Source organism: Sycon ciliatum, chromosome 2, assembly GCF_964019385.1.
Source record: "Sycon ciliatum chromosome 2, ocSycCili1.1, whole genome shotgun sequence".
NCBI classification, from domain to species: domain Eukaryota; kingdom Metazoa; phylum Porifera; class Calcarea; order Leucosolenida; family Sycettidae; genus Sycon; species Sycon ciliatum.
This window is the reverse complement of record NC_088644.1, coordinates 19659885-19687379: the sequence shown is the minus strand read 5'-3', so window position 1 is coordinate 19687379 and position 27495 is coordinate 19659885. Positions and strand designations below refer to the sequence as shown.

The 27495-nt window shown below is 46.1% G+C and overlaps 2 protein-coding genes across 2 annotated transcripts; one reads left to right on the top strand and one right to left on the bottom strand.

The window, feature by feature from the left end:
• The first annotated feature begins 613 nt into the window (after positions 1-613).
• Positions 614-15844, top strand: LOC135809074 (FERM and PDZ domain-containing protein 4-like). Its single transcript, XM_065322336.1, has 16 exons — positions 614-1017; positions 1874-1990; positions 2980-3031; positions 3195-3249; positions 4921-4977; positions 6704-6806; positions 7157-7220; positions 7478-7516; positions 7893-7982; positions 9189-9628; positions 9871-10075; positions 10791-10892; positions 12218-12334; positions 12662-12803; positions 13182-13865; positions 15012-15844. Exons 1-16 carry the CDS (start codon positions 875-877, stop codon positions 15143-15145), a joined length of 2544 nt encoding a protein of 847 aa, XP_065178408.1. The 5' UTR covers positions 614-874; the 3' UTR covers positions 15146-15844.
• A 209-nt stretch (positions 15845-16053) lies between these two features.
• On the bottom strand, positions 16054-26529 carry LOC135809075 (uncharacterized). Its single transcript, XM_065322337.1, has 7 exons — positions 25469-26529; positions 20652-20870; positions 20192-20316; positions 19394-19781; positions 18393-18581; positions 17339-17469; positions 16054-17195 (listed from the first exon to the last, which is right to left on the bottom strand). Exons 1-7 carry the CDS (start codon positions 26061-26063, stop codon positions 16818-16820), a joined length of 2025 nt encoding a protein of 674 aa, XP_065178409.1. The 5' UTR covers positions 26064-26529; the 3' UTR covers positions 16054-16817.
• Between the last annotated feature and the right edge of the window lie 966 nt (positions 26530-27495).

Here is a 27495-nt window from a genome sequence, read left to right as displayed (position 1 = left end):
ACTCTATAGTAACTATAGCTGATACTCATAACGTGTGCGGTACACACACGCGGCATGGTATGTTGGGTTTGGTCAGCCTTGCCGTCACTACTTCTGCTGGAGCTGGAAGTCTTTCCGCTGTATTCATGCACGTACCTTTATGTTGTACATTGTGTAAGGGCTTGGCAATTTTCGCCACAGTACAGTATACCCCCACCCCACCCCCAGTCGTATGTGGTCTTGATTTTAGAATGACTTGTTGTCCCTGGTCAGAACAAGATACAGTACATAACATAGCACACACAAACACATAGACAGATACTGCCACCCGCACCTCACCCGGTACCCAGCGGGCTTGGCCAGGTCGGAGAAAGGGGGGGGGGGGGAGTAGTCTATGGCCCCGAACCAGGTTTTAGACTCTACCCACATAAATATTGGCTTCAGCCTGTGATTCGTGGATCATGCATGGAGGGGTCGTAAATAATTTATTGCGAGCAATGAGCATCCCCCTTTCTCAAGCCGACTCCGGAAATGCGCTTCCCAGCACTTGCACTTTTTGCAGGCTGGTCGGGATCGATTGTGCGTTCGATTTGCGGTGAGACTTTCATCTCCCGATATGGAGTGAACTTCTGCAGCAGGAGAGTGCTGTTTTGCCAACTTTTGGCGTTGTTCTGATTCCTTGGCAAAGGTTCTGTGTTATTCCTGTCGGAACGACGAAGTTAGTTGAGAGTTCCGTGTCAAGTGTCTCGCTTGTTATTACTGCTGCTCTTCACTCTTGTACTAAGTAGTTGTAGTTATCAGCCTTCGCCTTCCGAAGTAGATTTGGATATGGGAACAGACAGATAACAGAGGGCACGGGCTGATGAGATGCTCAACGGAGCATTGATCATACGAAATGGAGAATGAGACAAAACCACCGGAGATTTCCTCGGACAAAACTAAGGAGTTGGACATTCTGACGATTGGCCTTTCCACTGGCTGGGCTGTTCGATTGGTTGAGTCAGAGGGAAAGAAAACCAACAGGCTTCATTACGTCAAGTGAGTGTCTTGAGCTGTCATACCATGGGACTGGCTGATGCGAACCGATGTTCTGCTCTCTTACAGGGAGATTGACATGTTCTTGAAACTGTCCTCGTTGTGGTGAAGTTCGGAAGTCGTCTCTGAAGAGGAAAAATAGTATCTGAAAGGAATTATTTGGTGTCTTATCTGTTATGCTCCCGGAAATGCTAAATCACTGGAATGATGAAGTGAAATGTCTGTAAACCACTCAACATTCAAGTCGCGGTTGGACGCTTCTTACTGCTTCATACACTTTACTACAAAAGTTCCAGTTCCTGAAGATAGTCATAGACTAACATGTTGAACATTTCTGAAGAGTAGTAGTTCAATTGAGATATGCCTGTTAGTTACAGTGCATCGACTATACATGAGACATGCCTGTTCCTGTATCAGCAAAGTGCGTCATGAGTATGTCATAGTGTTCTAAAGAACATGACAAGCACATTACAGTAGAGTCGCGCACCCAAGAATGTTGTTTCCAAGGGGTTAGCCTTCTTATTTTTCAGCAATCTGGCTGCGTTCTTATAACACGTTCTTAGAAACAATCCGTACTGGATCGTATGTATCCCACAAGATACCAGAAAACCAACACCGCCGCTCTTAGCTTTAGGCTGTGGCGTTCTTAGAATTTCAGGCTGGACGTTCTTGGGCTCCACGTTCTTCAGCGCTCGACTCTACTGTAGCCTGATTGGGCATAGCAAACAAACTAGGACAACGGAGAAGGAGAATATGAGCTGTTCACATAATTTGTTGGTACTGTATGGAGTGTAGCGTTGAACACAGAGAGCAGTGGATTGATTCCGCTGCTTTCCACTTTCTGATTTTTGCCATGTAGTCACGTCAAGCGTTCGGCGCAGTGGCTCCCTCCTCCGGAGTTTTGGAAATGCCCCAACTTGCTGCCGTATGGATGGGAGCTTGGCATTGACGATGATGGGCACGTCTATTACATCAAGTAAGTATTGTTGATCCTGTGCCTTGGCATTCCTGCTGCTCAGCAACTGCTCTGGCTTTGTGTGTATGTTGGTAAGAAGCTTACTAACGGTTGACCTAAATAAAAATAATTATTTTTTAAAGTAAGGCTGGTGATCATAGCCGTGTGTTATTCAGGCAAGTCCACCTTTCATGGTGCCAGGGCACCGTAGCATCTTGTTTAGCTATACACTCGTCTGATGGCATTAACTGGAGTTTCAGTTGGAATTCTGATGATTTGAACCCCAAATTGCCGGAGGAAATATCCGGGCATTCTAAATGTCCAACCACGTGCCCACAGCGCAATATTTATGTCAAAATACTCCCACAATTGTCACACAGAGTGTAATATCCACTACGGACAGAGATTCTGCACACTCTGAACTGGCCAGTGCTTGCTCAGTCTGAACTGACTTGTATAATGTAGAGTGAACTTTGAATTATGCTTTACTAGCTTCGAATTATCACCACAGGTCCCACATATTTCCTATGTATTTCGCTCCTGCTCTTGTAGCAGTTGAGCACTCTTGTGTGGAGTAGTGCCTTTGCTGTTTGCATTATGCAGACCTCACTGACTTTGTCAGTTTGAGCACTCTGGCAAGGTACGTTCGGGCCTGGTTTAAATCTGGCTTTGGAAAATTTAGTTTTCATTGCTATCAGGTTCGGCCTCATTTCCTCTGTGCTGCTCTGATGAGTCCACAAAGGACGAAACAGTTCTGTCTGCAGATTGAGCATTTCCTCTGTACGTGGGTTTCGTAGGACTTCTAATTAGGCGTACTTGCCCAGTTGAAGGTTTGAATTATCAGACACCATTATGCGTGAATCGTATTGGCTGGCTCAGTCCTGGTAGAATGCCAAATTACCATGCCAGTACTAAACGCGGTGCTGGTGCAGTACTCTATCAAGCCTGCTAGGACTTCTGTATCCTGTTACTGGACTGGTGGTGGGGTCTTGCTCTGTTTCTTTTTGCAGTCATTTAAATGAAATCACCACAAGAAGGGATCCACGTGTTCAAGCAACGCTGGTAAGGCTCGTTTGTTCACATTTTTTTAAATGTTTGCAGAACTATTCAGGGCCACAGGGTTCATAAAATTCATTAATGCTCAATCTAATCATGGATCCATTGCTCTGTCTTGCAGAATTTGTTGGTATTATTTTGTAAATGTGTTTGTATATTGGCTCTTCAGGATGACCAGGATACCAGGAAAGAGTTTCTCCTTGAAAAAAAGGACAGTGATGAGGGTAAGCTACTTACAATAGTGTACACTGATTCAATTCATTATTTTTTTCTATCTTCATGGTTGGCATTTTTTTGGGATTCGCAAACTCCGCGAGTCGCAGCCATTTACACATTGCTTTTCTCAGTCCAAACACTCACACATGGTCTCTGCTACTGCAAAAGTCACTTCAGGTTTAGCAAATTACAGGCTTGGCCCATCATCAGGGTGAAACGGTAAAAACTACTCAACTAGGGGTGAAACAACTCACCCAACTAGGGGTGAAACAACTCACCCAAATTCAAACTAGGGGTGAAACAACTCACCCAAATTCAAACTAGGGGTGAAACAACTCACCCAAATTCCTTGTCAACTACTAGTACTAGTAGTACCGTACTGGCAATATATGTTGCCGCGTAACGCGTAACGCAGGGGGGTGCGGCGTAACGCGCGACCAGGCTAGTGCGACACATTTTCGTCAAGTTCGTAACGCTCGTCCGGCGGGGTGCGGCGATCTTTTCATTGCAGTTTGCACTGCAAAAAAAGGCTGAAAACTGTGAAAGCACGTGTACCGCGTGGTGAAAAGTTCAAAACTGGACGCAGCAGGAAGTCCTGACACTCGAAGGCGCATCATTCAGTGGTTGGCGATCTCAATGGTTTCTTCTTTCCCGAGGTCGTTTTGCGAAGAAGAGTAATATGTTGTACACTCATTAACTGTGTGAGTGACAGTAGTTTTTGGAGGAAGCGCTCTTCCCCTATGTCACTTTCCTTTTGATGATCTTTTTGTGAACAGATCACTCTGATAGTTAAAATAATACAGTCTTCTATTGATATCGTTGTCGCCCTTTGCCGTCGGGTTTGTAACAGTTGGATAGCAACTGAATTTCTGTGCCTTCAATGTGGATGAAAAGAAAAAATGATGCGGCAAAAGCAAAAAAAAATGATGCGGCAATAGCAAAAAAGTGATGCGGCAATAGCAAAAAAGGACTGCGGCAATATAGAAACCTGTGTAACGGCTCTTGTGCGACTTTGCATGTAACGCCCTGCGTGCGGCAAACATGTGCCAATGTAACGCTTCATGGCCTCACTGCGGCAACATATATTGCCAGTACGGTAGATTCAATGCTATCGACTGACATTGCCTTCATGCAGGAACACAGACACAGCATATTTACACATACATGTACATAGATGCACATGCATGTTCGCCCGCCCATGCACAAGCAACAGAAGCACAACATGAGCACATTGTGGGTTTCGGCGTTCAAACGCACCCGCATGGTATGTGTTGTGCACCATTGTCGTACCAGGTCTGTGTGAAAGGAAAATGGATTCATGTGCCAAGTGTACTTCGCAGTGTATGACCTGTACTCGCAGGACAAGTGCATGAACTACATGCACCTCTGGGTATTTCTTTGTTAGCATGAGTGTGAGTTGATACGGGTTTTCCGACTGGCCAGTCGACTTATCGACTCAGTCACTTCACCCCAAGTAAAAACATGGTTTAGTACTGATTACTTGAGTGTGTTCACTGTGTTGCTACTGCTTGTGCTGCTTTGGGTTTAAACATGATGACCTTCATTCAAACATAGCTAATTTGCTATGGCAGAAGTTAAAGTCTTTTCTATGCCAATTACTGCTACAGGAACGGCAAGTGTGCAGGAGTAATGGCTTTTTTGTGTGTTCTTTTACACAGATTTCGGCTTCACTCTAAGCGATTCCCCACCGTATGTTGTGACCTCAGTAGCACCAGGTTAGTATTACAGTCGCCCCTCTCTAATCCGGCACCTTTAGAAACGGCATTTTCTGCTGGATAAACAAGGGTACTGGATTATCAAATCCTGCCCTCCAACCCGGCCCACCTATTAACCTCTTTAGCACGACGCTACCTGAGCGCGCCCCACGTCAACACCTGTAAAAGTCGCATTTTCCCATGAAAGTACTAGCTGCTCAAGGATCGATAACTTTACCTTCCCTTGGACGAATTCCACGATCTTGAGCTTCCTGGAAAGGTCGTGAGACGAGGGACAAACTGGTATCAAACCCAGCTCGGAGCGAAACCAAAACCCCGTGCTACAGTCTGGCAAACTTCATCCACGCGCTCGACAGACTTGAGCACGGCCAAAACTAATCAAGCTCAAATATTCAGCTGCCTTTTCGGTCTCCTTGCTCGTATCGAGCTCAAATTTTTTGTGAGGACTCACGGGATCCACTACCATCATTTGAATCTTGTTTCCATGGCAGCAGGTAGCGCAAAAAGGATCCATGATGGAAAATACGCGTTCTGCAGACTGCGCAAAAAAATCGAGTTGAAATTTGCCGTGTCGAGTCGCATATCTCAACAACCGGTAGTCGCATCGCTTCGGCGATTGTTTCTATCGCCAGCTGAGAGTTTTCTCTTGCAGATACATGTTTCGATTGTGAGAATCGACCAAGTATTGAGTGAGTTGCGATAGTTTGAACAAGTCACTATGGACTCAACACGGACCCCACGACTATGAGATGCAGGTTCACTGTATAGTGTACAGCGCGCGTCGTACTAGTACGACGGCCGTGGGGCATGCAACTCATGTGCGTCGTACTAGTACGACGCTCGCGCTAAAGAGGTTAACATGCAAGTACATGTTTGTGTCGTACGTCAAAACGTAAGGATTTTCTGTGTCAATCCAAGAACTTTGTGGAATGCATGTCTGTAACATGCCATGTCTATAGCATACACTTGGGGAAATATCCTATGATCTGGCATAGGATACTCCCAAGTGTATGTTACAATCATGTGTTGTGTATGTTACAATGCTCCCTGATAGCGATGTACAACTGCTGGATTAGAAAATCGAATTATGTTCAGTTTGAGTGATTTGTTGCAGAAAATCGCTGCAGGAGGCGGAATTCAAGTGCCGGATTAAAGCGTAGAAAATGAACTGGTTTACAAGGGTGCTGGATAAACAAGTGCCGGATTAGAGAGGGACGACTGTATGTGAATGAACATGTTCATTTTCATGGTGCGGTGTAAAAAATGATGGACCCTGGTGCGGTAAATGTGTTAGTACGTGCATTGTAGATTCTCTCTCTCTCTCTCTCTCTCTCTCTCTCTCTCTCTCTCTCTCTCTCTCTCTCTCTCTCTCTCTCTCTCTCTCGCTCTCGCTCTCTCTCCCTCTCTGTCGCTCTCTCTCTGTCTCTCTGTCTCTCTCCCTCCCTCCCTCCCTCTCTCTCTGTATTTCAACCCTTGGAGTGGAGCACATTGGACTGCTCAATGAAATCCAATCGAGTCACTCAAGTGCGTGCCGGCCGTTGCGCAGCCCTCTACCTGCGAACACTGGGCTGAGAAATGGTGCAAGGCGCAAACTTGACCGACGCTACCGGATTTCATTGAGCAGCACTGAAGAACAAGGGGTGTTCAGCGTACACAAACAAACACACACACACACACACACACACACACACATGATGCTTTATTGCTGTCTTTTTGTATTGTGTAGGGGGTGCTGCATCGTCATCGCTAAGTGCAAATGACGTTATCTCCCGTGTCGGACATGTTGAAGTGTTTGAACTTAGCAAGGACGAAGTGTCTGATCTTCTTAAGTAAGTTGTTACTTGCTTTTGTTGGTGAAGTAGGTGGTCACTGCAGGAAGTGCTGCTGGTCTTGCAGTGACTTGCCTGTCCTGTCATACTGAGGTTTTGTGAGTGTCTGTTGTGTAATGATGCCTATGAAGCCGCATTTGCTACTAGTATCCCATGTTCAGGTGTTTCAGCCATCTCGTGTTGATTGCACTGTAGATTATGAGTATATAACTTTGTGTGTGTGTGTTTAGTGCAATATCTCTCTTTGCCTGCAATTGGCTTACTGTTTTCTGAATGCACATGTGAGTATCGTAAACTAGCGTTGATCAACCCCCTGTGCTCTGTACTCTGTTTTTTTTTGCTCTGTGCAGGGAAGCAACACATACGGGGACTGTGAAGATTCAGGTGATGAACTCTGAGGTGTCTGGTCCGCAGGTGTGTGTGTTTCCCTATGAAGTAGTGTATCATGTATGATTGCTATGAAGTAGTGTAACATTAATTTGTGATCGTTACACACCTTAAACACGTCCACATTTGCAGAGCGGACACAGTATGTATCGACAAGCGTTCTCATCATTTTCATCATGCTTGCTTGAGCTTTTTGGTAGATGTATGTTGTTGTAGCTGATGCCAATATCATCCAGACACTCAAATCATATATATTTTGGTTTGTTTGATGTGTTTGCGTACAGAATGAGAGCCTGCCGACGCAAACTCAAGATGGAAAGCTTGTATGTCATGATTCTGTTACTAGAAACACTGCTTTGTTTTAGCTATGTTCTACTGCTGTCGATTGTTGAATTGCAGGCCATTTAGCATCTTTTGCCAGGACCATAGCTCGTACAGCTGTGTTGGGAGTGTACATGCTGTAGTCCTAGTGACGACCATTGGCCTGGTCCAGCACATTACAGCTGAAGTTACTTAACTATGCATAATTTCAGCATTGTGGTGCAATGTTCAATGACATCATGTCACCAGATCTCACTACACGCAGTAGCCCAGTGATTGCTCACAAATGCCCAATGGACTTCATTGGCTGCTACTATACATCGTATAATTCTGTGTGTACGTGTGTGTCTGTGCGTGTGTGTGTATGTGTCCTCTCAGGCTACTCATTTACTACCTGGCGTACTACTAGTTGATCTGATGACTGGTGGCTCAAGGAAGTTCCGTATTACACGCACAACAACTGCTCAGGTAGGGATGAAACACAGCACACACACACACACACACACACACACACACACACACACGCACACACACGCACACACACACACACACACACACACACACACACACACACACACACACACACACACACACACACTGGCTTACTTTCATATCCTTTCACTGGTTTGTTTGTCTGCATATTAAATAGGATATGCTGTGTTGCTTACTGGTCACTGTGTGGCCTTGACTGTCTGCTGTTGCCGCAAGATCCACAGTAACACTACAGAGTACAAGATCCACAGTAACACTACAGAGCAAGATGCACAGTAACACTACAGAGTGCAAGATGTACAGTAACACTACAGAGTGCAAGATGCACAGTAACACTACAGAGTGCAAGATGCACAGTAACACTACAGAGTGCAAGATGCACAGTAACACTACAGAGTGCAAGATGCACAGTAACACTACAGAGTGCAAGATGCACAGTAACACTACAGAGTGCAAGATGCACAGTAAGACTACAGAGTGCAAGATGCACAGTAACACTACAGAGTGCAAGATGCACAGTAACACTACAGAGTGCAAGATGCACAGTAACACTACAGAGTGCAAGATGCACAGTAACACTACAGAGTGCAAGATGCACAGTAACACTACAGAGTGCACAGTAACACTCTGTAACACTCTGTAGTAACACTACAGAGTGCACAGTAACACTACAGAGTGCAAGATGCACAGTAAGACTACAGAGTGCAAGATGCACAGTAACACTACAGAGTGCAAGATGCACAGTAACACTACAGAGTGCAAGATGCACAGTAAGACTACAGAGTGCAAGATGCACAGTAACACTACAGAGTGCAAGATGCACAGTAACACTACAGAGTGCAAGATGCACAGTAACACTACAGAGTGCAAGATGCACAGTAACACTACAGAGTGCAAGATGCACAGTAACACTACAGAGTGCAAGATGCACAGTAAGACTACAGAGTGCAAGATGCACAGTAAGACTACAGAGTGCAAGATGCACAGTAACACTACAGAGTGCAAGATGCACAGTAAGACTACAGAGTGCAAGATGCACAGTAAGACTACAGAGTGCAAGATGCACAGTAACACTACAGTAGTACAGAGTGCATGTCATAACTGTGCTGTAAACACGTTGACCCCTTGCACTGTTATGTCTCCTCACCGAAGCCATCTGCTGTTTTTGTATGTTCCGCTCAGGATATTGTGGACAATGTGTGCAAGAGACTAGACATCACCACACCAGAGATGTTCGGACTGTACATTGAAACAGTGACACCAGAGCGCTCCTCATTGAGAATCCTCTACGGATGGCAGCTGCTGGCTAAATTGCCTCAAGAAATCATTGACTCCATGGTGGCCAATGATATTGAAGCTGGCGAGCCTAGGCCCGAAAATGACCGGTCACACATCGTACGAATAGTCTGCAGATTGCGTTTCCTTCCAGGATCTATTGATGATCTTTATGATGTCGATCGGAGAGCGTTTGAGTACTTCTTTCATCAGACTTCTTTGGATGTAGCCAACGATCGTTTCTCTAGTGAATGTCCCAATGACGTGGCCTTACTGCTGGGCAGTTTGAGTATAGCACACTTCTGTATGAAACAAGGCAAGAAGAAGGTCAGCCTGAAAGAAGTCGAGTAAGTCTCGTCCTCCAGTTTTGGGTTTTTTCGTTTGTTTGCTTGCTTCAAGGCGCATTCCTCTGGTAGTCCTTGAGTCGGTGCAGAAGCACAGCTATGATCTGTCTCATGTCTCTTTGTTCCAGTAAGAAAAACATGTGCTGGTAACTGTTTCTTAGGTTGCTCCGGTCCCACACCTGACTAGAGTAAAATGTCGTTCTGAAAGAATTCTGTTCTTCCTTTATCTCTGTCTGTCCCATTAGGAAAACTGTTGGAGGTCTGCAGCCTTTCTTTCCGACAAGCATTTTGGATCGCCTGAAGACTGCTGACCTTCGAAAACACGTGAAGAAAGCGCTGGACACACAGGATATTGACATGGAGCAGCCCAATGCAACAGATCTACAGCTAAAGTATCTTTCACTGCTTGCAGAGTTCCCGTCACTGGCTGGCGAGAAATTTAAATGTATGGTAAGTTGACGACTAAGTTCCTCTAAAAGTGTGCCGTTTGTGGGTGTAGGTTGACCTACAAGTATTTTGTTTGTTTTTTGAGTAGCAAAATACCCAGTAAATGGTGATCACCCATGATCAGTTCTGGTCATAGTAAAGGGTAGTAGTCAGACCTCTAATCATTGAGCTCCGCTGAGTATGTAAGAAGGGGGGGGGGGGGGTCTTATTATATTGTTCCCTCGCTACCGTTACCGTAGATGAAGATACATTTACCGTACCAACTGAAATCAGGTACGTAGTACTCAAGGCCACATAGGTTTCCTGCAATTGATATTTTCTCCTAGGTCCTTCCAGTCCGTCTGCCTCGGTAGATTCCAGGCCACCAAACGTTTCCTTTACCGAACGGAGAGCATACTATATACAGTTTGCAATGTGTTCAATGTGCTGGGCCAGTTCAATGTGCTGTGCCAGTTCAATGTGCTGGGCCAGTTCAATGTGCTGTGCCAGTTCAATGTGCTGTGCCAGTTCAATGTGCTGTGCCAGTTCAATGTGCTGTGCCAGTTCAATGTGCTGTGCCAGTTCAATGTGCTGTGCCAGTTCAATGTGCTGTGCCAGTTCAATGTGCTGTGCCAGTTCAATGTGCTGTGCCAGGATAATTTAGCCTCTCAGTATGGAGTGTTAGAGTGTTACTGCAACAGCGCTTGCTGTATGTGCTTGTGTTATGTCTGTGTTGCAGGATGAAGTGAACAACCAAGAGATAACTCTGTTAGTTTCACCGCAGAATGGTTTTGGCTCGATCGACAGTCCCTTGGAGGCCGGATGGTGCTCAGAAGTCCAGGTGAGTGCTGCTCTCATTAACTAATAATTGTCTCAAGAGTTGTCAACACATCCGGCAATGAAATACTGTGTGAACGTGCAATCCTAAGCTCTTGATCATAACGTATTCTGGTAAAATCCTGCCAGAGCGCCCCTACCTCCTCCACCCTTTGAGAAGGTCCAGGCGGGGAGGGGCGGATGGGCGAGTCCACTTACCGCATTCAGTACTACATGAAAAAGTACTCACCCTACAAAAACTGTTCATGCATTTCGTACACCGACCAAAGGTCAAGAGCCAGGAGGGTGGGCACTGTTGCATACATTTCCAATGGGGTCGAGCACCCGTCTGCAGTACAGTACGGCATCACAGAGTCATACGAGGATACAATCAATCACTTCCCTGACAAGAAGTCAGGGAGGGGCGGATGTGAGAGACGGGGCGCTCTGGCAGGATTTTACGGTACTAGTTATAGCTCGCAACTGTACACAGGGGTGCGAAGTACAGCCGTGACCAAAGAAATCTGACCCGCGAGTCAGCGCCGCGTTTCTTTTTCAATTACTAAGTACACCATGCACGTTCCAAAAGCCCATCCAAGTGCCGTAGTGGTCGCATGAGACCTGTCACTGTTTTTGCCACACTGGTCGGATTTCTCTGCCAACGACTGTACATCAAGTAATAAAAATGTGATTCTGTTATCAAAGAGATTGTGCACGATGGAAGCTCGTAAGGCTGGGACCTTGCGACCTCCAATACGAGCGCTGATAAAAGCTTTCGGCAACTGTTGACTGAGAAAGAGTTTGGCAATAAGAATTTCCACGTAGTCATCATCGTACTGCAACATAGTGATCTACAACACCTGTCAGAAAAGGGCCAAAAGGGCTCTCCGCAGCACCAAAGGGGTTGCAGCAGGGCAAAGAAGGGGGTACAGGGCTGGCGGGCATTCCTACACATTGCTGTATTTCTCTTCTTTCATTAAATCATCATGATTATCATTAGGAGCTAGCTGTGCATCAAATTTCTTGTTGATATAGCCACCTTTACGCAGTATTCCGACGTGGGCAATTGCCCTCTACTCTGACCACACTCTTGGGCAGTAGCCATTGAAATGGTTGAATGTAAAGAAGTAAACTTGTAACGGCTGGATTTCGTGCTCCAGTACAATCAGCAGGCAACTACGCAATATTGTGTGAAGAGGTACATTATTCAATTCAATTGTTGTAATAGTCAACACCCATGAACAGTTAGTGGGGTCTTCAGGATTATAATCAAAATAGCCAGGCTTTCTGGCGTGGCAGTATGTATCAGCAAAGTGCTGAACTCTTCCCCTATTCTCACTTTTCCCGCAGATCACCACATTTTGCTCATTTGATGGCCTGGAATCTATCAAAGTAGAAGAACTTGAAGTGCCAACGGAAAAGGCGACAACGCGTGTTATCATCAGCTTTGAGGATTCTGATATAGAGGTACGTGGAGAGGCTGGCTGGTGACGATGATGTTTCTACAGTCCAGTGGCATACTGTACAATGTCATGCTAACCTGCCTTGGCGCCATGTCATACCTACCATGTAGTCACATCAGCCTGGCCTGGTGTCTGTACTAGTACAGTAAGGTATCGATTTATCCTAACCATTCGGAGCAGACACCATTCCTAAGGGGTTCGAGGGAGGGACCTTTTGTGTTCAATTCTACACTTTGACCTCTAGTCAGCTGCTTGTCTAGTTCAGAAACGAGCGCTCCCCATTGCCGCTTCAACAATGCGGACTGTTGTGCTGCATGTTGTTTGTGTGTAGCCACACAAGTACCAGATGAGCAAGGAAGCAGCCAGAGAGATCGGACACTTACTGCAAGGTTACGCGCAGTTGCTAGCAAAGGTGGAGCTGGCGTTGGATGATCCTGTTCTGCTGATCGACACAAAGTTGGAGACAGATAAATGTAAGCAGAGTCGCTCTCTGATTGAACTTGGGGCCTGGTTCATTTTTTTGTTTCCATTTGGCTGTGCAATTCCAGTCTGTATTGTAGTACAGTGCCACAAGCTATCCTGCCGAGTGTACTTGTAAGAGTCGTGTGATTGTTCACCTCATCAGTGTGTTGAGCGCACAGCTGCTCTCGTAACTGGCACGAGGTACTGGTATGTGAGCTCAGTATGTTACTAAACACTAGCCTGACAACGACTTACTTGCATCTTTAACAGTCTGTGTGTCTCTGTGTTTGCATCTGTGTGTGTGTGTGCACCTGTGTGTCTGTGTGTCTCTGTGTGTGCATCTATGTGTGTGTGCACCTGTGTGTCTGTGTGTATGCTATGCTGCACAGCCCCACCATATCGCTCATTGCATCACGTAGCAACAACAAACTGGAGCTACTTTGATGGTGCTTGGGAGACCTATCTACAGACGATGAATAAGTCTGAGAGTGCAGCGATCTCCCAGAACAACTCATGTCGTTTGAATTTCCCAGTGGGTAAAATCCTAGTAGAGAAGGCCTCTCTTTATGAGTACATGGCGGTTGATCTATCACAGAAGCTGTCCTACGGTAAGCGGAAGAAGAAGCGTGTCATTTACTTGCGAAAGACCGGGGCTGATCTTGCCCGTGATTTCCTAAATAGGCCAGAGCCACTTGATGTAGAGGAGCAAGAAGACTTCACGGCTCATCTCTGTTCAAGACAGATGGTTAGCACAGCGGTAACGACTGAGGAGACGGCTGAATCCAGTGAAGACACTGCGAGTGCACCGCCAAAGAAATCGGCCGGCGCAGCTGCTGCCCTTGCTGCATTGCTTGGCAGATCGAAACCTGTGGTTGATGAGTCAGAGGGTCTAGCCACAGCACAACCCTTACGTGGAATTGTTGCCAGCAGTGACTTTGGCAACTCCATGAGCTTCAACGAAAGTAGCAATGACACGGCCAGCACAGCTCCTGATCCAGGCTGGGGTGGATCAGCCACTGTTGAAATTACACCCGCGGCCGATCCACCTGGTACCGCGCCTCCTGATGCAGCAGGTAAGCATGCTACTACTGACCGCTGCATATAGTGTGTGTGTGTCTGCATGTGTGTGTGTGTGTCTGTGTCTGTGTCTGTGTGTGTGTGTGTGTGTGTGTGTGTGTGTGTGTGTGTGTGTCTGCATGTGTGTCTGCATGTGTGCATGTGTGCGTTGCCCGCGCATTGAGCTGCGTGTGTGTGTGTGGGGGGGGGGGGGGTACGTATGCCTGACACACATTGCATGTACGGTCATGCAGTACAAAGTGTCTTCATGTGCAGCTAATGTTTTTTAGAGATGCTTTTAGTAATGCAATATCTCTCTTTGCCTGCAATTGGCTTCCTGCTTTCGGAATGCACATGTGAGTATCGTAAAGTACTGTTGATCAACCCCCTGTTGATTTCCTGCCCGCGAAGCGACTCCAGCGTATTCGTCTAAAATTGTGTTGAACTGACGCATGCACTGCTGCACGCAGTACGTGCCAGTGCAGTACGTCTGTGGATGAAAGTGTACACTTTCCACCACGGCAAGTCTGATCTTTCGTATAGTTGTACATAGTACTGCACCCTTGATCTAACTAACTCCGCCCCCTGCTGAAAATCCAGCTGGGAAGCGGCACAGCGTTGGGTGTGGATCAATGGTATTTTACGGTACTAGAATCGGTGTGCTGCTCTGCTACTATGTAAGGGCAGGTTCGATTGGCAGGATCGGGATCCCGATCCCCGGATCCACTGGATTCGCACCCTTTCGATTGGTCGAATCCGGATCCTGATCCTTCGGATTTGGATCCGGTCAAACCACCTCGGGGAGCAGGGTTGGCCGGATCCAACGGATCCAAATGTGACCTTTGTGCGTATATGGCGGGGAAAAAACATTTTGTACACATTGTGGTACGCACACGTGGATTGAGATAGAGTTTGTTGACTTTTGTACGATGTGTGCGATGAGTGCGACTTTCACGCTTTTGGGTTACTCGTGAGCGCCATTCTATTACTTCGTCAACATGGCACGTGTTCAGTTGACTCTGAAGGATCCGACGGATCTGAGATCGGGATCCCGATCCCGATCCTTACCAATCGAACATGCCCATAGTGTAGATGTACTTTGAATTTCATTTGCGAACAGTATCGACGATGATTGTGTGTGTGTGTGTGTGCACTTTTCCTAGGTTGGGGAAATGAAGATGAAGCGTCTGCAAAGCAGCCATCTCTCTCTGACTTTGGCGTTTCTGTCCGTTCCACCCCACAAGGATTCGGATTTGGTGCTGGAGGAAATGAAGAAGATGAAATTGCTGGCTGGTAAATTGTGCCTATATATATATATTTATTTTTTATATTAGGTCAGGTCAAGCTCATCACCCACTAGATAACATTGTTAGAATGCTGCTATTGCTTACATTTTTTGCTTTGCCAGGGGCTGGATACTCTGACATGGCGTTCATGTTGTTTGGCTGACACAGTAATACATGTAGTTACTTCACGTAGAATGTTCCTTGTCCCATGTTCGTATGTCTGTAGTAATTTTGCCAATCATCTGTTTTTCTTTAGATATTTTGATTTTCTTGCTGGTTAGTGATAGTGCTGTACAAGTTAATTAATAATCACTGCTGCTTGATGTTGCAGTGGTGGGGGATGTTGGTGACCCAGGGGCCGCCTCATAAATAAGCATCCCGTTTTGCTCAGTGAGACTGGCATGCATGTGCTGTTGCCTTATTTCGTCGCCTTATTTCCCCGTTAATTAATGAATAAATGTAGCTTTTCCATTTTTACAGACTGTCTAACTAAACCAACTTCTTTGTGTGTTCTCATGGCAGTTTCTCGACATTTTCCATACTACACACCTGCCACTTTCAGCAACACAAAATTGCTAGTGCCCTTTTTATTGCTTCATCTAATCAGCGTTGTGTACGCACCCAATCGTAGTCCTTTGTCACACCCAAACGCCGCCCTACTGGGTTTGGCATATCCACGTAGCATCCACTCTCAACATTCACTAGTATCCTCTACTTTCTTTTGCAAACAAAACTGCTACATTTGTGCTAGAGATCAGCACAACATATCTGAAAATTATTTAATTCCGACTCAATTCAATACTTTTGGTCTGTAGTGTGTTGGAAACTTGGAATTGTGTGAGTTGAAGAACAGTTGGTGCCAGAAAGATCTCCAATAAATCACTAGGGGCTGGAGCCACAGTCAGCATGTATACAGCTGCACACATTTAGCTCCTGTGCAGAAGCAATTGCCATGATTCTTCTATTTGCAAATGAAGGCTCAAGATAGAAAGGCATTAGCTGGCTGCTAGACATATGAACTCAGAATGAGGCAATTGTTTTCTCCACAACAACAAGAGCGCTGGTGATGATTACACTTAATGTATTTGTCAGTCCGTTCCATGGACTACACTCAGTTGCAAATATAACGTGTTAGCAGCCACAATATTGTGTACATGCATGCACATCACCATGTAGCTTCCTTAGTGGCAGTGCACGGCTTTGTTGTGCTCGTGTGCCAAAGCTGGAGCATGGTCGCAATTGCAATAATCGGCATTTGTCATGAAAGGCGAGTCAAGCACAGTAGGATAGTGGACAACAGCCTCCCACTTCTAGAACACAACTGCCTCCCACTTCTAGAACACAACAGCGGCTCTCACTCAATGCGCACTACAGGCAAGTCGAAGGCCGTGTATGCATCTCTGTCACATACTGGTCCTTCACTGATCTGTTGTTTGCAAGCTGGCAATGGCACGCCATCATTGTTGTCAACCAACCACCAGCATTACCATCCGCCTGTCCTGAGATGCGAGCGAGGGAGAGGTGCTAGCTCAAAGCAGATAATGATGCGCATAATGATAACGTTTTGTCTCTACGGTGTTACACCACTGCTTTCAAGAAAGAATTTGGTCAACTTCTCAAGTCTCAATAGAAGCAGTGTGGAATATAATGAAGCTCGCGTTAGCACTACTCATGTCACAAGAGTCATCTGAGCGCTTGCAGGAGATGACATACCACTGTAAGCAGAATGCTGACTGCAATGCTCATCCTGGCTATGGACCCTGACCCATCGCCAGTGTGCAAGGACATGGCTGAGGAGTGGTGAAACGGTGGCGTGGTACTGTGCACTAAACGTGTCTTGTTACGAGCCCGCTCAATCAAAAACTGCGTGGCATTGATAGGCGAAGGTGGTTCCAGAAGCACACGGCCAATTGATTTCAGCTCGCCATTGGTGGCCACTTCACCACCATACAAGATGTTGAAATGATACGAGCGAGGCTTGAAGTCAATCACCGACATTTCAGCTACAGATGGTGTGGCTAGAAACTCTTCAGGGGTGTAGACTGTGGATGCAAGGAATGTCTGAACACAACAAAACACAACACAACACAACACAAGAACAGTGTTTTCTTTTTCTTTCTTTCTTTTTAAATTTTGCACGTTGCAGGATACTTTTCGCAACAGAGATTTGTGCAGCATGCATGTACATGTACTGGTGAAATTACCTTGACAATGTAGGTGCCTGCCGTCAGCATAGCTGGCATGCCTTCCCCAGTGGTGACATTGTGCATGATCTTCAGTACAGACGGACTGTCTTCCTCTAAAGGATCACTGTTAGCTTGAAGCACCAGCACATCTGAATTCAAAGCAAAGAGTTCAACAACAGAAAGGCAAGAGTCAACTGTATGGGCACACTAATAACAAGAGTACATAACCCCAAGAGTGTGCAACTGCCTGCACAACCTCTATGCTGTGCTGCGACGGCAGAACTTCACATCACGTGACATGGTTCAAAAGGTTATGCTGGCAAACAGTGCAAAGTGACCACAAGAGAGTTGTACCCAAAGCTGGGCTGCGTACAACCCAGTATCTATCATGCACTAGAGTGCACGGGTTCATCACGTGATGTGAAGTTCTGCCGTCGCAGACCCCATAGCTGGAGTTGCACACTCTTGGGGTTATGTACTCTTGCTAATAATGATAAATGGGGGGGGGGGGGGGGGAGGTGATGGGGGTCAATAGGGTGGTTCAGTAACTCGTTGTGAACTCGTACACGAAACAAAATCGATTTCGTTTCGTGTTCGAATTGTGTTCTGCAAGGCATAAAAGAGGTTCAGTGACTCGTGAGCAAAGTGCACTTTGATTGCTATGGTGACAGGACGGCAACTGAAACAGAAACTGAGAGATGGCAACAGAAATACGGGTACTTATCCACGGACACTAGATCGTACTTCTTGTTTTGCCATGATGTACATGTATCCTTACTTGGTGCGGTGCGGTCTCGGAGCTACTCACGAATCAAATAGCCCGGACTCCTGTAAACGAATACAATCTACGAGATCTTCATGACATTCTGACCCAGACCTGATCCATTGACTCGTTTCGTATGAAACAAACGAGTAATACACTTGACTGGGAAATGGTGATAACTGATCATGTTGTCCCCAATCAGCGAGTCGCATATGTCACAGCACCCACACGTTCATGAAGTCCTACTGTATCCATTAACAGTTCATTCATTACTGCTTGTAGCTTTAAAATTAGGCCATGGCAACATACCAACAGGTGCAAAGTCCTTGCTGAGCGCATTGTAGGAGAATATCCAGGAAGCTGCTGGTGCTAGGTAATCATACTTTGCCCAGCAATGCTGGAAAGCATCCATGTCATTCGTTTCCTTGTTGTTGTCTGCCAGGAAGATGCACATTGTGCTTTCAGCCGCATCAACCTCAATTGGCGGTGGGTCCGTGGCTATTGAGCGAAGCAACAACAATGCAAGAAAATGAGTTTTAGGTTATTTTCAACTATTCTTCAGATACAACTAAACTAGCACCCATAATATCTGACTTCCCAAAACGAACTACCGTAAAGTACTGACCCCCCCCCCCCCACACACACACACACATACACACTGTGTCGCTTCCCAGCTGGCTTGCCAGCAGGAGACGGGAGTTAGATCAAAGTTCTCATGTGCAGTATTATGTACATGTACAACTACTCAAATGATCAAACTTGTTGTGCTGGATTGTGCACATGTTCATCCACAGGCCTACCTGCACAGGCATGTGCCGTGTGCAGCCGTGCATGCTTCGTTTCAACACCGTATTTTAACGTACACCGGTACGTTGAAGTCGCTCCATAGGTGGACATGTGACATGGAGCGGAAATTAGAGAAGAGGCAGATCAACAGTACTTTATGGTACATGTATTCCTCTCCTTATAGACTGGATCCCCGGACAACTTGCTATGGTTCGCATGAGACTCGGCTGGAGGCCGAATTTTCCGCATCCGCAGGAATGCCTCCACCCTCTAGGATCAAGGCGCAGATGCAGCTCCTAAGCGGTGGGAGGTGAGTAGATCAGACCCACGACAAAGTGGTCAAAGACTGAAAATCCCATTCGCTGCATCCATGTTTCCCTCGTACCAGGCCACGAGTTCCCCTGAATTAGGCAGCAGGACTTGTAAGAGAGGTTTGAAATATTTGGTGGGGAAAGCAAGTCTCCTCTCCCCCATGGAGAGGGAAATGCTCTCAATAAACATTGCCTGATAGCAATTTTACTTACTCTGTCCTTTGGTATGCACTTTGAAGCAGTCGCCGTCGTGTAAGTTGAGACTTTCAAATCGAGCACTGTTTGGTGGTAAGCTAATTGAATGGTAGATGTTGGGGAACATGAATGTGACTGGGTGGTTGAAGCGGTTTTCCGACGTCTGGTATACGTTCAGAAAATAGATATCAACTCTTCTGGGATGATGCTCTGAAGGCGTGCACAGATTAGGAGGCACCATCATCATCTCTGGTGGGTAGTCGGACGATTGCCGATACCGATCCATGATACCATGCAGAACTACATACTGATGTGTGTGTTCTGTGATCTCGATGCATGCCGGTGGAATGAATGATCGCACTTCTTGAAAGTCACAGATGTTCACAATAGCTCCACGGTGTGTCACCTAGTATTCACATTGAGGCAAATCAACAAAAGACAGTGTCAAACGCCGAGAAATAACTCTTAGCAATAGTTCCACCTACTTGAGTAGTACAGTGTATATACACTCCAAGGAAAGGTCATGTGTTAGTCGTATCTATGACCTTGAGATGTACTAAGTAGTGCGGCGTCTCACAGGATACTCATGCATATTCAACCGGTTTTAGCTTGAGGAAGAGTATCCCCATTCAAATTATTATCAGTGATCGGTGGAAACTTTAAGGCACCCACCGATGGGTATCGTCCGGTAAGGTAGAATTGGCCTGGCCAAAAGTAGTGTGAGCTTTAGCCAAGCTTGTAACTGTTGTACCAATATAGGATCAAACAAACCTCGGTTATTAGCCACATATTCATAGTATGCTCTACTGTACTTACTTTGAGCTGATAATGCCCCTCTGGTAACAGAATCTCAGCCCCAGTGTTCAGTGGAATGTTATTTCCAAGTCGAAGCAGCGGGTGTAGGGCCTTCTTGAAATGCTGCGGTGCATAAACTACGATATCTGCAGATGAAAGTCAACAAGCAAATGAGCAACAGGTATTGTATTGACACGGAGTTCAGAGAATGTAGACACACATTTATAACTATTGCTACTGATGATTGCAACTTCCACTAACAATGCGTGATTCTAACTAATGAGAGCAAAATGAGAGGGAAAGCGACCCACAGGCACTCACAGACAGACAGACAGCCAGAAAAAGGAAGAGGGAGAGGGAGAGGGAGAGGGAGAGGAATGTCTCCCTTTAGGTGGCAATACAAACAGTGTACGGCACTGCAAAGTACCAATAAGAGGATCCCAATATACCATCCACGAAACATTGTTACATTAACACTCACCAAAGTCATTAGGATCACCCAGAGATGGTGGAATCAAAGCGTTGTAGACATACGCAGAGCCTCTACCGGGTGCTGTGAGTTTGTTCTTAGAGTAAGGAAACACTGAAGCATGCAGGCTAAGACTGCTGTTGCCATCAAGCACGACAAACAACTCATCTGGTGATACATGTGGTAAGTTGCTGTCGAATGCTGATGTGGCAAGTTGATCCTCATACACCTCTGGACATCAGAAACATAGAACAAGTGGAGAGAATATGCACACTTGATCAACTTGCACCCGGCATGCATGGATGGCATTGCAAAATGAGCAAGTACAAACAGTGTTCCATGATTGAACCTCTTGCGTAATCCATTTGTGCAACAGGGAAGAATTCAACTAAAATATTACCCCTTGCGGAATCATGTACATGAAAAATCAACAACCCGGCGACAAAACAAATGGGATTCATCACTAATAGATATTACCGATTAAAGGGGAAGTTAAGGCTAAAATCAAAATTTCACCAGTTGTAGTCTTCGGGGTGCTGAGTCGAATGGTCTTGGTCCGAGAAAGCTGAGACGCTCCCTTCCTACTTGAATCCCAATCGAACTCGCACACTTCCACCGAAACTGGGTGACTGCGCCCTACTAGATGGGGATTTGTATGCAAAATGTCACTAAAAGCGCCATTTTGTTCTTATAAAAGCACGGATGACCGCGATTGGCCCATATGTTGTAGTCTTTTGGACGCTGAGTCGACTGGTTTCGGTCCGAAAAGGCTGCGATGCAGCGTTCCTCCTTTATTCCCAATCGAACATGGTTGAACAAGCGGTCACGTGCTCCTGCGTACACCAGTCACCTGGTCACCGTGCCTGCAGGGTACAACTTACTAGCCTGTTTGACCTTTTTTGGGTGCAGTCCTGTCACTCGAGTTGAACTCACGTTCAACCTTGGTGTGAAAGCTGTCGCCTGCTGGCATGGTGAGCAGGTGATTTGAGCACTCAGGAGCACGTGACCGCTTGTTCAACCATGTTCGATTGGGAATAAAGGAGGAACGCTGCATCGCAGCCTTTTCGGACCAAAACCAGTCGACTCAGCGTCCAAAAGACTACAACATATGGGCCAATCGCGGTCATCCGTGCTTTTATAAGAACGGAATGGCGCTTTTAGTGACATTTTGCATACAAATCCCCATCTAGTAGGGCGCAGTCACCCAGTTTCGGTGGAAGTGCGCGAGTTCAGTTGGGATTCAAGTAGGAAGGGAGCGTCTCAGCTTTCTCGGACCAAGACCATTCGACTCAGCATTCGACTCAGCATTACAACTTGCATCATGACGAAAGAGAGAAAGGTGGTGAATGGGCCAGGCAGATTGCTTTTCTCACAAATAAGTGAGGTATTTGGATGTCACCAAGAATGTTCAACTCTTCTGATCAGGGTCTGTGAGATATTTTAGTGACATGTGAGGCAATGGGTGAGTACACTCTTGCTAAGCTAGCGGAAACATTCAACGAATGCGACAAAGACTCCATCGAGACGGTGGATGGTGTGTGTTTTGGAGCATCGCGGGCAGTGGATCAGACTGGATCAGGAAGAATACGATCCAAAGTTCAAAGACCTCGGACTTCGTATAGCAGTTAGAAACTATACAGTAAAAAAATGAACTTCCAGACAGTCAGCTTCCTGGCCGCAACACTGAACCTGCCTGATGGAAAGCTTTATCCATACAGATAGGAGGGGTTATGAAGGTATGGTTTTCTGATTTGTACGGTTCAAATCTCACGATGCCCTTGCCGATGGTGTGACGGCTCGCTTCACTCAGCACAATTTACTTCCAGAACAGGCCGAGCATAGCTGACTTGGCCGGTGCAAGGGTAACCACAGCCTAGATCTTCCTGGTGTGTTCTTGAACACTGTCAGTTACTACTGAGCACATGCATTTACTCGAGTCTTCAACCAGTTGTACTCCAATAGCCCTTATCTAACAGCAATGGTATCCTATTCGCTTGCCTGAAGTTCCAGTCCTTGTTTTAAAAGAATGATAGCAGCCATCACTTGGCACCTACACATTGTGCCAGCTCGCTACAAGTTACAATAACACCGTTCTATTCTAATGCCCAAGCTGCAGGACTGGTAAGGGTCAAGAATTGCTTGCTGAGCACTTGTCCAGGCCGTGTCCAAGTCGTGACCTTCACTGCCCAAAAACACATGTCTGACTGACAATTATGTGCAGTTCTGTTTGTTTCTCGTTTACAGCTTCCTCTTCTGATGAGGTCATAGGCAGACGAGCAGATTGTGGCCATGCTCTTCGCCAGCTAGCTACTCCTATGACTTACGGGTCAGTGTACTTGTAGCATCAGCTTACAGCCGCTCCTAAACGGAAAGAGCTACTGTGGACCTTCCAGACAGCAGGGCATATTTCCGCAAAGCTTGTTCACGTCGAGGACTGTGGCAAACAGTCCTGCACCTGTCACTCTGTAAACATCCTGTTCATGTCACCTCGGTCTACACCAACCTTCACAAGCTCCATTCTTGAAATGCACGGGAAAGAAGCGGAGGACGAAAACAAAAAATCTTGCTTCTTGGTTGTGACTCCGCTGTAGCCCAGTGTAGGTTCTAAAGACTAGCCAATCCAAGGGAAGATGGCGTCGATACTGTTCTCTGGGGTCAAATCTGACAGTGATCCTGTGATCATCAACAGAGATCTCAGTCTGGTTCCTGTAGACTTCGGTTGGTGCTAACAAGTTCGTTGTAGATCTACTGCAGATCGTAGACCTCTATGTGCTTTCAAAGTAAGGTTTCATGCATGGACTGCCTACACCACCCACATGAAGCAGTTTGCACCTCGAGGCCTATCGTTGTCTCTCCAACAACAGCGACTGAAACTCTGAAAGTACATTCACAGAGCCCGAACGGGTCGGTGATAAATGTAGCGCATGTAGCGAACAAGAATCGAGTGGACCAGTCATGTACCTTGGTCCGGACACCTCCGCGTGGTGAAACGACTGCGCATGCAACATCTGTTCTAATTACAGTCGACCTACCCTTATAACGATAACCTCTATAACGATATTACCCCTATAACGATATTTTTCTGGCAAACCAAATCACTCCATTGACTTGTGTATACAATGCCTTACCTCTATAACAATATTGCTATAACGATATTACCCCTATAACGATATAAAATGGGCTGACCAATCGACATTTTCCATTTTATAACAATATCTAGCAGGGAATATGTAGAGCCTACTATCCAGGTAGGGCACGCTTCACTTGATAAGTCGTTGGGACATGGCGAAATGCAATGGGGCACCAGTTGGCGCCTTGCTGTGCACATAATGTGCATGTATGTCATTTTTTTATGCTATGAAGAGTGTAAAAAAGAACAAAATCCATGAATTATGACGTATGTGTATGAAATGAACCAGTTACCCCTATAACAATATTACCCTTATAACAATATTTCTCGGTGTGACGCAAATATCGTTATAAGGGTAGGTCGACTGTATATCCCTTCCTGGCCGAATAGACTCTCGTAAATCTACAGTCTTGTATAATAGAGTCACCATGTAGTAGTACAGCTAGTTACAGGGTTAGATGACATAGACCTAACGTTACTGTGCTGTATTCTTGGCACCTGTGCCTGTGGTTAGCCAATGGGTTAGGTGCAAGCCTTGGACCCTCCAATTCGCCGGTTCGCTCCCGCTGAGGGAGACGACTTACTGGTTTTTGAAATTCTCAATGCCGAAGATTAGCCCTTGGATCATCCATGAAAACAGCTAAGCTATAGTGCCAAGACGCCATGACATCACTTGTGCACTTTCCACAGTATTCCACCTACATCATGACATGTATTCATACGGTTGACCCAGCACTGCATGCACGTGCCAACGAATACAGGCAGGCAGATCTACATAATCACTGCTCGTTCCTTTCGGGTGATGAATTCAAGCCTTTGCTGAGAGTCGAAATAATGTCCATCTTTGTGTGTTCATTATTACATGCTTAGTGAGTGAACATGGCCATTGTGTTAGAGGAGGCAATTTGTAAGAATATGGTGATTAGTACACTAACCAAAATTCTGCACTACTACTATTAACATTATGTGCTGACTGCATTTGGTAGGTTCTATCATTGGCAAGGTTCAGAAATGTGTGCGACTGTATCCACTGCAGCAGCAGGGCAGGGTTTGATCATTGTCTGTCGTCTGCACTGTTGGTAGCATTGTGCTATCCGGGTGGCCGTCATGCTTACAGAGTACAGTGTACAGTGTGCAGTGTACCGTTTGCACACAACTGAACTTCTAAACTCCTCCCCATCTCTCAGTGGAATCCATCCCTTTCTATAACGCTTTAGAAAAGCTCTTTTTGGAACTGAACAAACAATATACATAAGGCACTTGAACGCTGCTTGAAATTATTAATAAAGATATTAAATGACGTACAGCAGTACGAGTGCTCCTGCTTCAGAATGCCTTCATTTGCAAGGAGATGCTAAGAATGAATAATTAGTTTTAATAAAGTCATAGTGCACCATGCTCAATATCATCTTCAACGTGCTAGTCAACGCCATTGTCTCGCACATCAGGTTTGTTGCCGGTTCCAGAAGCATGAGAGATGTCTAGCCCGCAGCATTCAAAATATTTCCCGAAATATCATCTCAATTTCACAAGCATCAACAAGGTTTTTGTCTTGACCAGCATGGAATACAGGTACTAACAGGATCCATGTCGCAATATTTGATCATCAAACCACAAACCCAAAATTCTGAATTTTCGAGTTCTTTTAAACAGCCTCATATCATGTTCCATGTGCACCTACCTACTCTGTACAACGTACCTTTGAATCCAGCCTCAAATTTCGCAATGGCATTGAAGCGGTCCGATGGAGAAATCTCCGACCATCTCTCGTAATGTGATCCGTAATCTAGATTATCCACATTGAGTCTCTCAAGGCGTTGATCAGATAACATTCGGAAGGTGAGTGTGGCATCGCGTGGATAGACATCCAGAACATGCAGTGTGGATTCCATAGTTCCACTGGTATATAGAGTGGCTCCACTGCTTGTGTTCGCGGATCTTTTCTGCCTCCCGTGTCTTTGATGTTGTTGCTTGTGTTGACGACGCTTGTGAGGATTGCTCCGTTCTGTCGGCTCTTCTGCAACTACCTCAGCATCAATAAGTTTCAACAGTTCAAGTCGCTGTGGTTTGTAGAGATCAGATTTGAGAAGAACTCGGCCAATCTCGGCACTTGCCACAGGTTCCCTGTGGACGTTTTCCATCTTTCTTCTTCCAATGTTCTTTTCAGTGTCAGGGCTGATCACAACTGAGGGTTGACTTGCTGAAGCGTATCCTCCAAGCAAACATTCGACAAGCACTATCTGGACGAGAATTCCTCGGAGCAGCGCCATTATTATTGGTACCGGTATGGTCATTTCGTACCTGTCTGAAGACGGCGGGATGTGCAGCACTATACTATCGTCATGGAACGTCTGAAAGAAAGCAAAGACTGTTCTTGCTGAGCACTTGCCTGACCCCTACAGGTCTTGAGTCCTGTCACTTGGGAACTGAGGTAATCCAGTCCTACTTTGCGAACAAAAGTCGCATAGCAATTGCGGTGTCGCTCTTGCAGTGGCTACTTGCCGATCACAAGCCCCCAGGTTAAACTTTCCACAACTTGATGATCACTTCTGTCCTGTGAGCAAGCTCAACGAAATGCAGCGGCCTTTTTAACTGGAAGTTCGGTGGCTAAAATGGAACGTCCCTGGGAGTGTAGATGACACAGCCAGGCGATCAGATTGAATGAACTCGCCTCAACAACAGCGACCTTTCTAAGGTGAAGCCTCTGCAAGGACGAACACACATTTACCGGTCACTCAGAAATCGCTGCCAGCTGGCAAGGAGACATGTTACAACTCTGCTTTCACAGCCACGTCTACGATCACTACACCTTATTGGAGGCGCATAGAATACAGTCGGGCTGCATGCCATGCACATGTATCTCCAACATGGCTGCAAAGCAAGCAATGTGTGTGCATATACATGCATGCATCCTACTGAGCAGTGGGTAATAGTGGCCCGTGGATACACAGGAGAGTATCAGATCACCACAATGCCCCTGCTGATGATGCTGACAGGCTGGTGTTGCAGCGTTTAGTGGTTAACGAGTGACTAGCTTGGCCACTTCCGGTGTGATGGTACAGTCAACCGTTCCACCTTGCCTTCGAAGACGGTGCGCAGCCAGCAGTTAAACGCAGCCATCTCCATCAGCAGTAGAATGCCGGTGGGAAGAACAAGGAAGCAGTACAGAATCTGTGTGTGTGTGTATTCTGGCACTTGTTGTGCCTAGCTGCGAGAACCTCCTGAGATGTACTTGTTGACATTATCTGCTGAAAAGCTGTCCTCGGCTCGACTCCCCACCATACGACAATATGACGACGGTATGATTCTAGAAAGGAGACAGGGACAACAGCCCTGACTCTTGTAGCACTGAAGGAAGTCATGTCCCTGGTCCGTCACTCAGACCTCTAACGAATTGTTTTTGCAGATGCTATCCTAGTTATCGTCCTGCAACACGGTGGCTCCACGAGTATTCTAATTCAGGGCCCAGGTCACCCACTCCTAGAAAGACGTAGACTCACCGACTAGTATACACTCAGACGTAACTTCTTACTCTGCGGAACGTGATATTGCGATGAAAAAACCGTATCAGACGTTTTGAACTCCACCGGATGCCAGAATGTCAATAATGGTGCCAGAATTTAAAATAGAAATGTAGTTTCTCCCACCTATACAAGTGTGTTTAGAAAATGAAGTGTACAGATCGTACCCAGAATACATTCCTGCCCGGAATACGCTATCCACTTC

Excerpts from the sequence above, each read along its gene's own strand:
- LOC135809074 (XM_065322336.1), top strand. The coding sequence starts at position 875 with ATGGAGAATGAGACAAAACCACCGGAGATTTCCTCGGACAAAACTAAG. Across the intron at positions 1,018-1,873 it reads AACAGGCTTCATTACGTCAA|TCACGTCAAGCGTTCGGCGC; the intron begins GTGAGTGTCTTG and ends TTTGCCATGTAG. Across the intron at positions 7,983-9,188 it reads CACGCACAACAACTGCTCAG|GATATTGTGGACAATGTGTG; the intron begins GTAGGGATGAAA and ends TGTTCCGCTCAG.
- LOC135809075 (XM_065322337.1), bottom strand. The coding sequence starts at position 26,063 with ATGACCATACCGGTACCAATAATAATGGCGCTGCTCCGAGGAATTCTC. Across the intron at positions 19,782-20,191 it reads AGGGGCATTATCAGCTCAAA|GTGACACACCGTGGAGCTAT; the intron begins GTAAGTACAGTA and ends TGTGAATACTAG. Across the intron at positions 17,196-17,338 it reads CAGGCACCTACATTGTCAAG|ACATTCCTTGCATCCACAGT; the intron begins GTAATTTCACCA and ends TGTTGTGTTCAG.